Source organism: Mauremys reevesii, linkage group 1 (genome assembly GCF_016161935.1).
Source record: "Mauremys reevesii isolate NIE-2019 linkage group 1, ASM1616193v1, whole genome shotgun sequence".
Lineage (NCBI taxonomy): Eukaryota > Metazoa > Chordata > Testudines > Geoemydidae > Mauremys > Mauremys reevesii.
The window spans coordinates 169315571-169331920 of record NC_052623.1 but is presented as its reverse complement, the minus strand read 5'-3'; the positions used below and the strand labels follow the sequence as shown (position 1 = coordinate 169331920).

The 16350-nt window shown below is 41.1% G+C and overlaps 1 protein-coding gene across 1 annotated transcript in view; it reads right to left on the bottom strand.

Annotated features, from left to right (window-relative positions):
• The window catches only part of URB1 (URB1 ribosome biogenesis homolog), a 76941-nt gene that overhangs the window by 18786 nt on the left and 41805 nt on the right, over positions 1-16350 (bottom strand). Inside the window, 8 exon segments of the mRNA XM_039538964.1 lie at positions 2520-2622; positions 3229-3400; positions 5122-5185; positions 5267-5377; positions 7886-8079; positions 9239-9297; positions 11929-12112; positions 13016-13220. Of these exon segments, the coding sequence (XP_039394898.1) occupies positions 2520-2622; positions 3229-3400; positions 5122-5185; positions 5267-5377; positions 7886-8079; positions 9239-9297; positions 11929-12112; positions 13016-13220 (1092 nt within the window).

Below are 16350 nucleotides of genomic sequence, written 5' to 3'. Positions count from 1 at the left end.
AGGATTTATGTAGAAACTCCTCTTCCACTGCACACATGGCATGGAAACATTTTCAACCAAGCTGCCCTTGGAAACAGCAATCAAATAATTGATGTGAAAGAACAAGCTATTGAAAAAAAAAAGTTAAATGTATGTTTGACATCCAGTTTGTTTAAAGAACCTTGGGAACCACTGTCGGAAAGCTTTTGATAAGATGCTTATCAGATCTAAAGTTAGAGAGAACTGGGTATTTGCACAATTCAAGGCCTTTACTCAGCAAGCAGTAATCATTTGTATGTTTATAATTATGTACCGATGTACTACATAACATCTGTGCACATGATGCTGTACAGCAAGTGCAGGGAGCAGGCACAAAACAGTAGGGGTGAGATTTTTTAAAGTGGCTTAAGTGACTTAGGAACATATTTGGATTTGGGATCCTAAGTCACACAGGCACTTTTCAAATCCCACCTTTAGTCAATAACAGCCAAAAACTCTGGGCCATCTAACACTGATCCTGTTAGAACACAAGGGGCATCCTGAATTTCTATAGCTTTTTTTTTTTTTTTTAAATATACACAGGATGACTGACTATGTTATTATTACTGTCAAAAGCATATTGGTCAATTTGCAACACCAGCTTAAAACAGCACCTCCCTTCCCACCTACACAGGTATTGTATTACTCAGGTTTATATTTCCTCTCTCTTCATCTGCACTTTTTATTCTACCTTTCAAAGCAATTATATTATCAGCTTGCCGCTTGTTTGAGAAGATGTTATTGCTATAGCAAACAAAAGCCAGCTGTAGCAATCCAAAGTTTACCCAGAAAACAACATCATGATGGACATGGGAGAGAGGTGGTTGGTAAATTCGCTGTGATAAATGTTTCACTTTGATCTTTAAACATTTTATAAACAGACACAAAGCCTCTTCTGCAAGTATAGCAGTTGCGTGTACAGGGAAATTGTGGCATATTAAATTAGAAAAGTAATATTGAGCAAGTGGTTACCAGCACACACAGAGATATAATCTAAACTTTCCATTGACTTGGGAACACAGGCATAACACAATGATGAGTTTTTTAAAAACACCTCCACAGCTGATGAATTACTTGGCCAAAGTTACACTTAATAATGGACCACTATATGTGTAACTAACAAGTAAGCACATATAGATTCTAACTCACAAATCATACACACCGAGAGGTGCCAGTGCTAAGTAGGAGGTGACTAGTGGCGATTACTTGTTACTTATACCCAACCATTGCTTAGTTTATGGATACTTCTCTTTCTTTTCACATCATACACCTGCTTTTCTGTGAACTCTCAGCCTCTTTTGATTTGAATATTAGATGCTCTCACACATCCACATAGATGGATTTACTCAGAGGAGCTGATATCTGACAAGAGTTATTCTAAGACACATAAAGGGATGAACCTTCAGTAGCTGTAAACTGGTGCAGTTACACTGAGGTCAATAGAGATCCGTCTGTTCACACCAGCTGAGGAACTAGCTCCCCAAAAAAGCTGACTGCCATTTTAAAGATGGAGAGCTTCCTTCAACACAATGGGGCAGATTCTCAACCCAGGCCAAACTCTGCTCTTAGGGGCAGTGAAGAAGGGGGCCGAAGGGCTGTTGTTCCCTGATTCTCAGCCGTGCAGCACTGGTGCAAATTAGAGCTGTACTGGAACAGCTCTATCTTATGCCAGTGGAGAACTGGACATAGTGGATATCCGTTCCACCATGTGCCCCACCATTTCACCCCTGCCATGCTCTGCTTTGTGCTGAGATGGGGGGAACGGAGCACAGTGGTGACCACAGGAGACCTCTATGCCATCTTCACCAGCTTTACATCAGTGAAGAGTTCTCTTAGATTGGGGAATTCTCCACTGACCATCTCCAGCTCTTTCACTTGTGCCCCTTAGGTTGGGCATAGTGACTTTACACAATTTGGCCCTATGACCAGAGAATATCATGCCTGGTTTGCCTCTTATGTCCTTTTGCCAAGCCACTTCAGGTTATAATTTAAAATCTTCCCACTACAAGCCCACAGGCAGCCCTTCCTCTGTATCCTCACCACAGCAGCAATGATTTCTCCCAACTGTCTTTTCCCCTTTCTTACCCCTCCCCCCAGCCCCTTAGTTCATAGGGGCCAGTCATGGGCACATGGGTTTGCGTATATAGAGCAGCTTGCAGGGTCATGGCCTCAAACTAGAACTCTATGTATGTCTCTCATATGTCCCCAAGCCCCCATCACTGTGCGTGTGAGAACTGGAACGCCACTAAAACTAACTACAGAAACGATGGACTATTTAGGAAATTGCTTCACTGGCCCTAGAGCTTTTTCAAAATCTTTTCTAATTACTCTGAAAATTATTAAACACAAGAGACTGGGTAAATAATGCAAATATCATAATCTCTCTCCTCTCAAAAATGGTGTAAACTCTTTCTTTGTAATAATATTGAATTCTTCCTTCAGATGCATGCTTGCAGTTCCTGACAGTTTGGCCTAAAATGTGAGATGAATATATACTTTACCTGGTCTGGTCAATTCACTGAAGAGCTGAAGTAGAAAACAGGGGTCATAGAGATCATCAAGATCCTTCTCACTTTTATCTCTATACAATGGCATTTGTCCTTCCTGAAACAAAACCCAAAATATAGAGATACTACTTGAATTTAAACCAGCTTCATTTCAAACTGCCCTGACAATATCATCATGGCCGCTCACAGTCAAGCTCTGAAAATACTAGGTGTAGAATCATGGTTAACCACTGCTGTGTTTAAATATGGCTATTGCTGCCATGGTTCCAGCATGTTTGTCCTTGACCAATATGAGCAGACTATACGAGAGACTAAACTAGAGAACCCAGTGCAACTGTACCGATGCACAGATATGGTTTAGACAGTCAAACGTGGTGAGTCACTAGATGCCAAATTCTGATCTCGGTTATATTTTGGCAACCTCATTAAATTCAGTGGTGTTGCACAGCTTTAATTACAGGCAAGATGTGATCCTAGACTGCAATTAATATGAAAAAAAAAATACTGGTTCAGTTGGAAATAGAACAGTAAAAACATGTTCTGTGAAGTGATACCAGCTAATTAATCTTAGCCATCTTGTTACGTATTTCTGACTGCAAACAATGGACTATATCACATTAACAACAGCATGATTAATAAATTACTAAAAGGAAACGGGCTTTTCCACATCAAAAGAGAATAACCAATAGTTGATACAAAGCACCTCTGGTGGCAGGAGACGGCGATGTTGAGGGAAATGTAGGATAGTCTTCATCATCTTCTCTTTATCTAGCAGACACAAAATTTCCTCCATGCTTGGCTGCTGCCATAGTGACTTCCCCAGACTCTTGCAAGTCTTGTGATGTTCCACAGCTGCTGGTCCCCACAACAGTATCCTTAAATATTGTTAAAAGTAAGCCTTTAGTTAACAGATAATTAGCATGGAGAGAAAGGCAATTATAGAGATGGATTCAATTTATAAAAGGATATAAATTAGTATTTAAAATTTCCCCTCACTTGTGCTTATTATCCGGTGGGAACTTGAAACTAGAATCTGTTTCCCTGGCAACATCTTTCTCATCCTCTCTCAAAGGCTTTCGAAATTCAGCCTGATGGTGTCCCTTTAGCCAACAAATAAAAGTCTTTACACGCCTCAGGAGACTGACTTATTGACAGTGTCAGTGCCTACCACCACCACCTCCTCACACACTGACCAAGACTTGATCAAACTATACAAACCTCAGAATGTCTTGGAGTTCAATTAGTTTTTCAAGCCAGCACCAAAATGCCTCCATGACCCCCTAAACCAAGCCCTTTCACCCTCTCCTTAGAAATCCACTTATTGTGCTAAGGCTTATTGTTTATTATCTGGATAGACCTACAATACACTAAGTACTTTATGAAGTAGTAAGACCACAAAGACAATGCCACTAATCACTTACAAGCTATACAGGCTCCCATCAATGACTGGCTACGACTCTGCCTACTCCCAATCTCAAGCATGTTCCTTGGATTGGTCTGTATTCCCTGCATGCCAGGGCAGGGACCACGTCTATCTAAGGGTCTGACTACTAATTTATTTCAGAATGCAATATTAAAGTGTTGTTTCTCACCTATAAAGACCTAGATGGTTTATGGCACTAGGTACCTTTGAGGCCATTCTTTGCCCCTGTGATAGCACAGCAGCTGAGCAGCAGGAGACGACTAGTGGCAGGGTCCTTGACTCTAGAATTAACTTCTGTCCTTACTTCACCAAAGTTCAAATATGCCGACCCTTAGGACAGGTGACAAGGCTTATCTGTTCCCACAGGCTTTTCCATGGGTGGGATGGGGTTGAATGGGTGAGAAAAAGGAGAGTCTTTGGTCTGTTCTACACTAAAATGTTAGGGTGACCCAGACAGGTCGCTCAGGGGAGTGAAAAATCCACCACCCTGAGTGATGTAGTTAAACCAACCTAACCCCTCTGTGTAGAAAGCACTAGGTTGACAAAAGAATTCTTTGCATTGATGTAGCTACCACCCATCTCAGGGAGGCGGCGTAACCACAGCGACAGGAGAGCCCCTCCTGTCAGCATAGGTAGCGTCTATGCTGAAGTGTTGCAGCTGTGCCGCTGTAGCATTTCAAGTGTAGTTTTGTTGGCGACAGGAGGCGAGGGGGTTGGACATAGGTTGAATTTGTACTTTGTATGCACTTTGTTAGTAATGCTTATGCAAGTGAAATGAAGGAAAGGTGCATTTAAAATAAACAGAATGAATAAGCAGCAAAATGCTAAAGGCAGCAGAGCCATTAAAAGTGCTAACTGCAAAGTGGGCTGGCTGAGCAGCAGATCAAAGACTAAAAGAACTGGGAGACTAAGCAATCCTTTCACCCCGCAATGTGGTCTTCTCTACACCAGTGTAGTGGCACGAGGGGGAGCTGAAATGCTGCTGTCTATTCTGCACCTGCTCTGTGAATAGTGCCCAGGTTCTATAAATCCAGCACCTTGCACCAACATCAATTTAATTCCCATTCTGAGTTTTGGTCCTCAATTAAAAAATAAGGTGCCAGGCATATATTAACTTTCAGATTGCTTATATGGCACATGTGCTAGCAAAACAAAAGGCGGCAATCAACTTACCTAAAGTTTATAAGACTTAGATCATTCTTCTCATATAACTGAAGAAGCAGTAATATTTTCTGATCTAAAAAATCAGTAAGACATACATTAAGCATTTTAAAAATAGATCCAATAGAAAATATATTTAACACTCCAATACACTTACCGACATCACTCAGCGTTGCACCATAGGATCCTAGTAACACAGCGAAGTGGCTGCTCTCACAGACTGAGGGACTGAGTTTCACTATAGTTGACAATATATCCACTAATGCCTCTGAAACAAATACGAAACTGTATTTTTAGTTTCTGCATTCTCTATCAGATGGTAGCCAGAAAGAGAACATTTAAACAAACACCTTAAGATTCTGCATTAATATTTACACTTGTGACACTACATCGGCAAAACATTTCTCCATCAGCGCTGTAGGCCAGATATGATACAGTAGCTTCAACTGGAACAACCTTTCTAAAAGCCAGCTTGGTATTTACCATCCTATCTAGGTATTTACATAGACCCCATCACTGCAGGATCTGATTGCATAACAAACATTAGTGAATTTATCCTGTGACATTCAGAAGTGTTACTATCCCCGTTTTACAGATGGGGAGCTAATGCCCAAATAAATTATAGACAAACTTGCCCCAAGACAAACAGGAAGTCCGTGGCAAAGATGGGAATTGGACCCACGTTTTGAGTTGCAGTCCATTGCCTGAGCCAAAAGCCCATCCTTTCTCCCCTACCTGCCATGCCACATCATAAATCAAAGCAAAACAGTGACAACCTCTTCATTAGAGTTAGAGAAAGATAGAGGTAAAGACGAATGAACTCATGACAGTAAACTTCTGAATTATTGAGGCTAGCTTCTTTGAAAGAGCCTGTCTCCTTGTTCAATGGAAATATGGTCCAACTGACAAATGCATGAAATAACGGATATACTTTCATGAAAAATATAAGCAATCCCTTCCTCCTACTGCGTCACTGGAGCTTTCTCATCTTGTCAGGTATTTAAAAGCCTTAGAGTTTGCCTAGATTTTGCTCATGACTATCGGCGTTGACAGTACAAATTTGTCATCAAACTGTTCCACTTACAATTTCATCATCATCTCATATATAGCAATTTTTATCAATGTATCTCAAAGTGCTTTATAAAGGGCAGCTAAATATTATCCCCATATTACAGTTGGAGAAACTGAAGTGCAGAGCAGGTAAGTGATTTGCCCAAGGTCATAGAGCAACTCAGTTGCAATGACAAGAATGGAACCCAGGTCTCCTGACTCCCAGCCCAATACTCTATCATTAGACCTTGCTACCTCTTTCAGGTTAGGATTTAATTAGATTCCTCATAGGGGGATTGTTCTATCAAATACACAAGCTAAGAAATTAAAATTTGAAATACAACTAGCAAAGAGTAACATTAAATCCTCTATATCAGTGGTTCCCAAACTGGGGTTTGTGAACGTCTGGGGGTTCATGAAATATTACAGGGGGTTCTTGGGAAAACAATTCCCTAATAGTGGACAGAGCTGTCCATAGGGACCCCAGCAGCCCAGAGCCTTGGGGACTTCCAAGAGCTAAGCAGATCAAAGCAAGCATATCTATCACACTGAGGAGAGTTAAACTTCAAGACTCCTTATAAGAAATGGAAAGGGAGGTGGATATTTTTGGCTGTTTTTAAAAATAAATAGGCTGCTAGTGTTGTTTAAGCTTTGTTGTAACGTGCATTGTTTGCCTGGACTGTTCAAGACCTCAATGCTTGTGTAGGAGGAACTCTTTGAGTTGGCTTCTTAAATACCTTCATGCTGTTTCACATCTGATACTCCTTGATGAAACATAGGAGCCAGAGGTGCCAGTATGGGGGGTGGAGGGGGCGCAATGAGAGTCATGTGCTGGCCCCACATCAGTGTGCACACACACCCCCACGGGTCCCTCCCCTTTTTTTCCGGCAGCCCCCGCGGCCCCCCCCCACTTTTCCAGCGGTGCCCCCCCCCAGACCCCAGGGTGCACAGAGGCTTTGCCCCCACACCCCTTTTTTCTACTGCCAACTCTGATAGGAGCCTTGTCTTGTAACAGGCTTAATCAAATTTGATACAAGCTACAAAAGTGAGATCTTAGAAGAGCGGTGCCGTTTTCATACTGTAATAAAAATAATGTAATAATAAATAGTGTGTAATAAGCATGTCATAAAAACAAATTTTATATTTCCAAGATCACTGCTTTTATAATTTATGCTGAGGTAAGGGAGATAATCCCTGTAAATATTCATTTTTAGGAAGAGGTTCACAAGACTAGACATTTTAGTGAAAGGGGTTCGCGGGTTGTTAAAGTTTGGGAACTACTGCTCTACATCAACACAGATACCTATTTTAAAATTAATGTCTCTTATGTAAGCACATTTTTAAATAAATACTTATCCAAATAATATTTCTACCTTCTTGATCTAATCTACATAAAGGACAAAATTCTGGTCCTACTGAAATCAATGGCAAACTTCCAATGACTCCAGTGAAGCCAGGATTTCACCCCAAGTCTTCAGCAGCAAGAAATAACCCCAAAGAATGGTTCTAACAGATATTAATGTTTAAAACTGGCATTCGTGAGGAAAAATACAACATTTAAATTCAAATAGAAGAGAGCAGGCAGGCCTTGAAATGAAATGCTAATAACAATTTGGGAGTTATTTGAATAGCTTGGTAAATATGTAGATGGATAGGTAACTGGATGGATGGAAAACAAAACTGACAAGACACTATTACTATATATAGCTGAAGAAAAGAGAGATACCTCTTGTCTGAATCTTCGTGTTATCTTCTTCTCTTGACCTCAGCATGGTTGACAAAAATAAAGAGTGCTGCGTGATCATCATGTAAAGCATGGAGAGCTTGACTAATCTCTGACTAAGAGCGCTCTCTCTTGTGTACAACAATTGCACAGCAGCATTAAGAGTTTTCAGAAATCCATGATCACTGTAGCGATACCTTCAAAAACAACGATCAAAGGAAACTCAGATTTCAACCAAAGGCAAATTTGCTATTCAAAATAGTGAAACACAGTATGGAAAGCAAATAAAAAAAAACATAGCCCAGTTTTTCCATTCAGCTTTTGTGAACTAACCACACCTTAAACTTCGGAAGAAAGGCCTATTCACAGTCAGAACAGCAATCAGCTGTATTCACAGTCAGAACAGCAATCAGCTGTATTCACAGTCAGAACAGCAATCAATCAGCTGTACAGGCTTTATTAAAGGTTAGCATTTCACAAATTTTATATTAAAACCTTCATTTGATAGAAATGTAAGGCTGAGGGATTACTATCTCCACATAAGCTAAGCCTCCCCCAAAATATTTATTTCTTCTCATCTTTTTCATTGGCAAAGGAAAAGTGCCTGATCTTGACTTCATACCAGAGCAAACTGGGAATATCTTTAATTAAAAATCACGGGTTACACTAGTAGTAAGAAAATAGAAGCAGTTCCAGTAATTTGCCACACCACACTAACTGAAGGCCAAGTCTGGCCTCCGTTGTACATGAAGCCAATGGAGTTGTACTGAAGTGAATGGAGACTGTGCCTATCTATGGGGCTAATCCTAAAAAGTGACTGTCATCCTCAAGTCCCACTGATTTCTGTAGAAGTTGAAAGCACTTAGTACCTTTTAGGATGTGCTTAGTAGACTGTAGGATTGGGCCCTAACTGATAGAATACGGCCCAGTGAACATCAGGGCCGGCTCCAGACCCCAGCGCGCCAAGCGCGCGCTTGGGGCGGCATTTTGCTGGCAGGGTGGCAGGCGGCTACGGCGGACCTTCCGCAGTCATGCCTGCGGGAGGTCCGCTGGTACCGCGGCTTCGGTGGACCTCCCGCAGGCATGACTGCGGAGGGTTCGCTGGTCCCGCGGCTCGGGTGGACCTCCCGCAGGCATGCCAGCGGATGCTCCACCGGAGCCGCGGGACCAGCGGAACCTCCACAGGCATGTCTGCAGGAGGTCCCCCGGAGCCGTGGGACCGGCGACCGCCAGAGCGCGCCCCGCGGCGTGCTGCCGTGCTTGGGGCGGCGGGATTCCTAGAGCCGCCCCTGGTAAACATTACAGAGTGCCTACCCCATCTTTGCTTCATCTCAACAGCAATACAAAATTACTTACTTAAGTCCCATCTTCACAAGACTGTTTCAGTCAGCCGGAACCACTTCATTAACAAAATGCTGTACGGGCAGTAAACAACAAGTAGTGATATGTAACATTCAACATGAAACAGAGCAAAGTTTCCATAGAACATCAAGACCTCCATTTTCTGTTGAACACTTTGGAGCCATGATAGCAGAGTCCAACCTGTTTCAAGGGTTTCAATAGTACCAAAAGCAAAATACAACTGTTCTGCTTATGTCAAGCCTTAATGCCTTTTTTACTACCTGGTACTCACCGGTCTTCCCATGTTTCTCAAGCAGTTGTCTAAGGCTATGTCTACTCGACAGATCTTACAGCAGTACAGCTGTGCCACTGTAAGGTCTCCTGTGTAGCCGCTCTATGCCGGTGGGAGAGAGCTCTACTGCTGGCATAATTAAACCATCCCTAACGAGTGGCGGTAGCTATGTCAGCAGAAAAGCGTTTACTGCCAATATAGTGCTATAGACACCAGCCCTTTTGTTGGTGAAACTTTTGTTGGTCGGGGTGTGTTTTTTTCACACTGTTGACCAACAAAAGTTTTACAGATAAAAATGCTAGTGTAGACATAGCCTACGCCGTTATTTTAGATAAACACAAAATTTCAAAGACACTTTATCAGGCCCAGGACTATTTCCATGAGAAATGCAATAATGTAAAAAAGCAAAACATTTTTAGAGCAAAATTACAGATATGAAGTTGGGACAACATGGCAGCTGCAGCCAACCTCTTCCAGAAAGAAACTCGGTGTCGGGGGAAGACTACAGGGTATTCCATCTTCAGCTGAAAGCAATTTTCATACCGCAGCACTTCAAATACTAATTACACCTTTTGTTTTAAGTGATACGTTTCCTTGCCCAATTACATTGCAAGTATCAGAACCTCCTCTCACCTATTCCTTCTCCCTGGGACCCAAAAGAATAAAGGGCTGATGCTGTGAGGTGCCAGGTGCTCTCCTTTCCCGCTGATGGGTGGGATTTGAGGGTGTTCATCACCTCTTAGAACTGGGCCTTTTTTTTTTTTTTTTTTTTTTTTTTTTTTTTACAGCTCAGCAAGAAGGAATAGGTGAGACATTACAATACTTGCAATATAACTGGGCCCTACAAACAGAAGCATAATCCAAATCACATTGGCTAACATGAGACAGCAGCAATTCTGACTTCCTTAGAACAGAAGTTTCCAGCTTGTGGTAATGTAGCCCACCACTATAATGCAGCACCCGCATTGACTACTGATATGAAATAACACTTCATTTTGCAGCGGGAGGCGGGATCTTTAGTCAATTTAGATAACAGAACATTACAAGGATACATCTGAGTTTATCTGTAAATCAGTTGTGGAAATCTTTAGGTGGGATCTACAGTGGACATGGAGCGGGTATGTAACAATTTTATGAATGTCATGTGTGACAGTCATACAGATACAGTATAGAACTATGCTGAGTTAGTGGAATGTTTATTATATGCTTGTATTGCTTTAAGTCGATGGGAGCTGTCTCCAGGAAGAAGACAATAGTTCCTGGATAAGAACATTCCAGCACACACTTGAAAGACAATGGGGAAAGCTATTGGTTTCACGGAGGCTACATCCAACCTCAACTAAGTTGCAAGTCTTGTTTTGCCAATGCTGGTAGCTAATAGTTAAAACGTTACATGGTGCCTGCAAAGGGGAGGACAAAAATGGAACAGGATTTCAAGACTCTGTCCCTGAAGTAGAGAGAAGAACTGGTTTGGGGGCTAAGAGAGCAAATTATGCTACTTGACACAAGGTCTCTGGGGGTATCTGTAGGAAGTTTAGGCCTACCAGGATCCCAAGTGGAAGTTGGACAGACACCTGGTAAGCTAGATATACATGTAGATTACTTCTTGTTTTAAGATATTTTTCTCTGAAATGTTTCAGTTCTAAATAAACAATACTTTCCTTTATAAAGCTGTCCAGTCACAGGGTAGCATGGGTCATAGCTCCAAGAGAGAAGTGCACTGCAGGTGCTGACCACAAGTCAGACCTGCTGAGGTGATCACCGTTAGTACCAGGGCCCTGTTTGAGAGTGGGAGAACTGTGTATTTACACTCCCAGAGACAGGTGATGACCGAGAGGGAGTGCACACAAAGAAACCAAGAGGGATAAGAGGGGCAGTTAGCCCAGCACCTGTAAAAGCATCTTTTACTTTTACTTAGGACCTGATCCTGTATTCCTTACACACCTAAAGAAAATTTGAGATGCACAGATGATTAGGAACTTATGGCATTGACCGTGCTGCCACTGAAGTCAACTGGATGATTGTCGTTGACTTCAGTGGGAGCAGATTCATGTACTTTGGAAGAACATTTCTACTTTTACAGCATTTTTTCTCTCTCTCTTTAAAAAAAAAAAAATACCATCAGGGACTGATCTTGAGAGGCACCGAGTATCTCAAAATCCCACTAACTTCAATGGTAATTGCAAGTGTCCAGCACTTCTCCCAACAAGACCCCAAATTGTTTTGCATTAGAATCTTGCAAGGCCAGTTACATACTGTACAAGCTGCACACAAAATACCAAAGAAACCAAAACAAGTGCAACAACTTCATTTACATAATACAGAAATAGAAAAGCACAATAAACATTCTACTGCAATAAGAAAAGTCCATAGAACCAAGGTTTAGATTAAAGCAAATGGAAAGGAGTCTCACCAATAACTCTTCTAGTCTCAACAGCATGGAACTCTCTGTTCCTTGGTTGTTTTCTTGCTCTTTACTGATGTTATATGTGGTGATTAACCACTTTATACAGGCTGCCAAGAGGCTTTTCTTCCAGGAGTGCAACTCCTCAGCAGAGTTCTCCAGCACTCTCGATATGGAATCCGCCACAATCCAACTGCAGACAATTCAAATGTTAGTAGAATGTTTTTGTTTGTGTTAATTTTACCGTGATTTTCTCCACACATTTTTAATTATTTGATTTTATGCATAGGGACACCTAAGCCCCAGATGACCAAAGAATCACTATCTTCTAAAGCTCATGATAACCATGTAATAAGTTAGTCACCCAGGAATTTACATGGCCAGTCCTTCCCTCATGTTCTCTCAGAGATGAGTACTGTCACATCTGTTATAAACCCAGCCACCATCAGCTTAAGCCGGGATAGAAAATGTTTCAATCACTTGCCCAAGAACAGAGCTTGTGAAAGTGTACTGGTCAGAAAAGTATTTTTACTGGTCCGAGCTAAGTACTTCCAGACCTTAACGCATACGTCCTTACAATATTTTTTGTCTCTGTTTATTATGCTATTGAATGTGAACTTTAAAAATGGCTCAAAAGTTCCACAAAGTTTAGATAAAACTTAATATGGGTATCTGTGCTGTGGCTCCCTTTCTCAGCAAGATATGTGAGGCTGTTGTAGCCTTATTCTGCTGTGCTATAAACAGTTATTTCTGAAGCACACCAATGAAATTAAATGGAGAAAACATCAGGCTTTGAATTCCTAATATTTCCACACACACATTTAATTTCACTGAACCACTGTACAGCTTCATGAATAAGGAATGTTTTATTTAAAGTTTTGGGGGGCCTTCTGAGATTTTTAAAAATATTTTTACATGATATACATATAAATAAAAAAAATATTTTTACATGATATATACACCCCGGCTTAAAAATAACATCACACATAAACAGTAGGTTCTTTGAAGCAGGGGTAACAATGTTTTGTGCAACAAAATGACAATTCCAGGCATTACATTGCTTAAAATGCAAAATCTGGAAATAGGACTTGCCTACCTCTTGTAATTTTCTGCTCTCTCAAGAGTTCCAGGTAACTGGTCGATTAGATTAGTTAGCGCTTCAATTTCTGAAGACTGTACCAGCTTGGAAAACACTTGCAACTTCACGGCTGTGAGTTCTTGCGATGGTTCTGTATCGAGAATGTTTTTTGACAGTTCTTTCCACAAAGCTACTCTCAAGACAGGCACAACAGCTGAGGAGACTGTAGGAAGAAAGAGTGCAAAGAGACACAGGGATATCATTGTAAGCTCTCTGGCAAAGGTCTCAACTCAAACTGCTTCATGTGTTCAGCGGAATGATAGAACAGGCTGTGGGCCTATTGTGAGAAAGCACACACTGTGTGGGACTGTAACAGATCTATGAAGTGTTTGAAAGACAAATGTTCTGTAAAGTGTCTGGTATCTCTTTCAAACACCTACTAGCCAGAGGATTAAAATGAGTCATTACAGGCAAACATCACAGACCTCCAAGGCACAGGGGCAACATCCTGATGCGAAGCCCAGCTCTGATCTGCTAGACAAAGGTAGTAGTAATGACTCAGATTCCTACCAAGGTGCTGACACTGGACTCTGATCAGAGGCTTCTTCTTTTATTTCAGCTCTCAGATAGTAAGCGTCTGATAAAACTGAAGCTAGCACCATTCTCTGAGTAATGGAATAGAGAAAGATTTCTCTTCCTCTTCTGGCCCTTCACCAAGCAACACCTCTCTTGAACCTCCTGTAAGCTGGGTCTGCTACTCTACCCCTCCCAGACTCCGTTGGCTGCTGCTGAGGATTCTCCACTATTTTATACTGCTTCCAGACACGGGTGTCCTTCCCCATCAACAGATACAGGTGTCTGCCTCTGCTGTTGCCTGTAACCTTTCTTATCAGTAGAAGAATGAAACAGGCATGGCCCTGGTTAGTTTAATTGCAGCACCTAATTTTCTGAAATGCCACGGTGAAACAGACCAGATTTTTGTCAGCTTAATTCTGCTGTTGATTGGGAAAATTAGAGCAGCAGCAGAGCTACTGGAGCTGTGAGAGGTTCAGGAAGGCATCACTGTATTGATTTATACTTGGAAATTTATTTTTCCATCTACAAGGCTAGAATTTTTTTTTTTTTTTAAAGATGACAGATAAAATTCTGCTGAAATGGATAGTTTACAACATTCCATTCACCAGATAAAATATTCTCTTTGCAGTTGGAAATAATTTTTTCACACCCAACCACTGGATAGCTAGGATTTATTCTACACTGAATAGATAATTCTCAAGACAGATTTTAAGAAGTGTTATGCTTTGACCAGCTGTACAGGGCTCAAGAAGAGCCCGGGGCAACTAGCAGTGTTCTATTTGAATCCATTTGGCCCCACTTGGTTGTGGCCCTTTAAGCACTACTGCCATAATAGTCTAAAGAATAATCATAAAATGTCTCTGATTTTCATTATCAGCTGTTCCATTCATGATGCAGACAGACTGATTCATAGATTTTAAGTCCAGAAGGGAATCACTGTGATCACCCAGTTCAATGTCCTGCATAAACACAGGCCACAGAATGTCACTAAAAAGCTCCTGCATGAAGTCCATGTTCTAGTTGAGCTAGAGCAGCGGTTCTCAAACTGTGGGTTGGCATCCCAAAGAGGGCCGTGTCCCCATTTTAATGGGGTCTCCAGGGCTGCCGTTAGACTTGTTGGGGCCCAGGACCGAAGCCTGAGCCCCAACGCCCAGGGCCGAAGCCCGAGGGCTTCAGCCCTGGGTGGCGGGGCTCAGGTTACAGGCGTCAGCCCCCGGCGGGGGCCTTTGGGCTTCTGCTTTGCCCCCACCCAGCCCAGGGTGATGGGGCTCAGGTTTTACCCCCACCAGCCACCAGGTGCAGTGGGGCTCAGGCTTCAGTCCCCCCTCCTGAGGTTGTGTAGTAATTCTTGTGTCAGAAGGGAGTCACAGTGCAATGAATGTGAGAACCCCTGAGCTAGAGCATACTGAGTGTTATGGGTCATGTTACACCATTCGGGATGCAGGCAAATGACTCAACTGTTGCTGGGATTTCTGCTCATTGATGGTACTCATCAGCCTACTTATTAATTTTTGTGTTATACTTTCATTTAACTTATTAGATTGCCTTTGGGAAATTACTGCTACTATATGATGGAGAGTTATGAGGCTAACTCTGCCAGGCAATGAGAGCACAAAGAGGGGCAGGGCCACTTTGCCATCAAAAAGAACAGCAGAAAGCCACAAAACAACCAGAGTGATCAATGTCACTGCACTGCCTTGTCATGAAACACATTTCTCACATAGTGAAGCAACACTACAATGCAAAAATGACAATGAAACCTCATGGCTAGGGTGGACTGATTTATTCAAAATGATTTAAATAAATGATTTTAATAATTATTTAGATCAGCAACCAGGAAACCTTGATTAACTTTAGAGAGAAGATGGAGGCACTACTTCTTCCTCTTCCTCTAAATCATTAAGTGTGTTTTGCATTTGTACTTTTTAGTTATTTGTCCAAAGAAAAGTTGATTCTCATTAGTTAGTAACCATTAATACATGCTGATTTGCAACTAAAATTAGTTTTTACAATAAATTTGGTACTACTTTTTGCTAACATATTTACATATTTATTTAAGCAACTATATAATTTAACATACATTTATTCATATTATTAATTTTTACAATTTATTATATTAGAACCTGATGAATTTCATTTGTACTAGATGATTAATTTTTATTTGCAATTTTTGTCAAGGTCTGTTCAGAAAACAAAACTGGAATTCTATAAATTCCAAAAACAGAGTTTTTATTTTTATTTTATCATTAAATAAAATTACCCTAACTGTGCAGGATATATTGAGAAAAAGTTAAGTTTATCAAAACAAGTTTTGCATTTAAAACTAACTGGTTTATTAAACAAAGGAATAGTTTAATATAAACTATTATCTGTAGTTTGGGAACTGAAGAGACTGCTTCTGGTCACCATATTGTTTAAGATTTTAGAACTAGTAGACCTCATCCTCTCACACCTAGTTTTTATTCATAAATTGGAAGAGGAAAACAAGCTTTCCTGATTTTTCAACCCCCAATCCATTTTTTAACTTTGAATGAACTAGTCATTTAACTGAACTAGATGAACGAAAAGAAAATGTTCTCTCTGCATCTGCAGCGGAGGCAACTGCTGTCAAAAGCTGATTTAGCTCTTCAACATTGCTGGTTCCAGATGCTCAGCCAATGGCTTCTACCGGTTCAGTGGTTTGATTTTCTTTAAAACTTTGACAGCAAATACGCACTGCTTAATTTTTTTTAATTTAAATTATTTTTAATAGATGATATAGTAAGTTTAGACCTTAA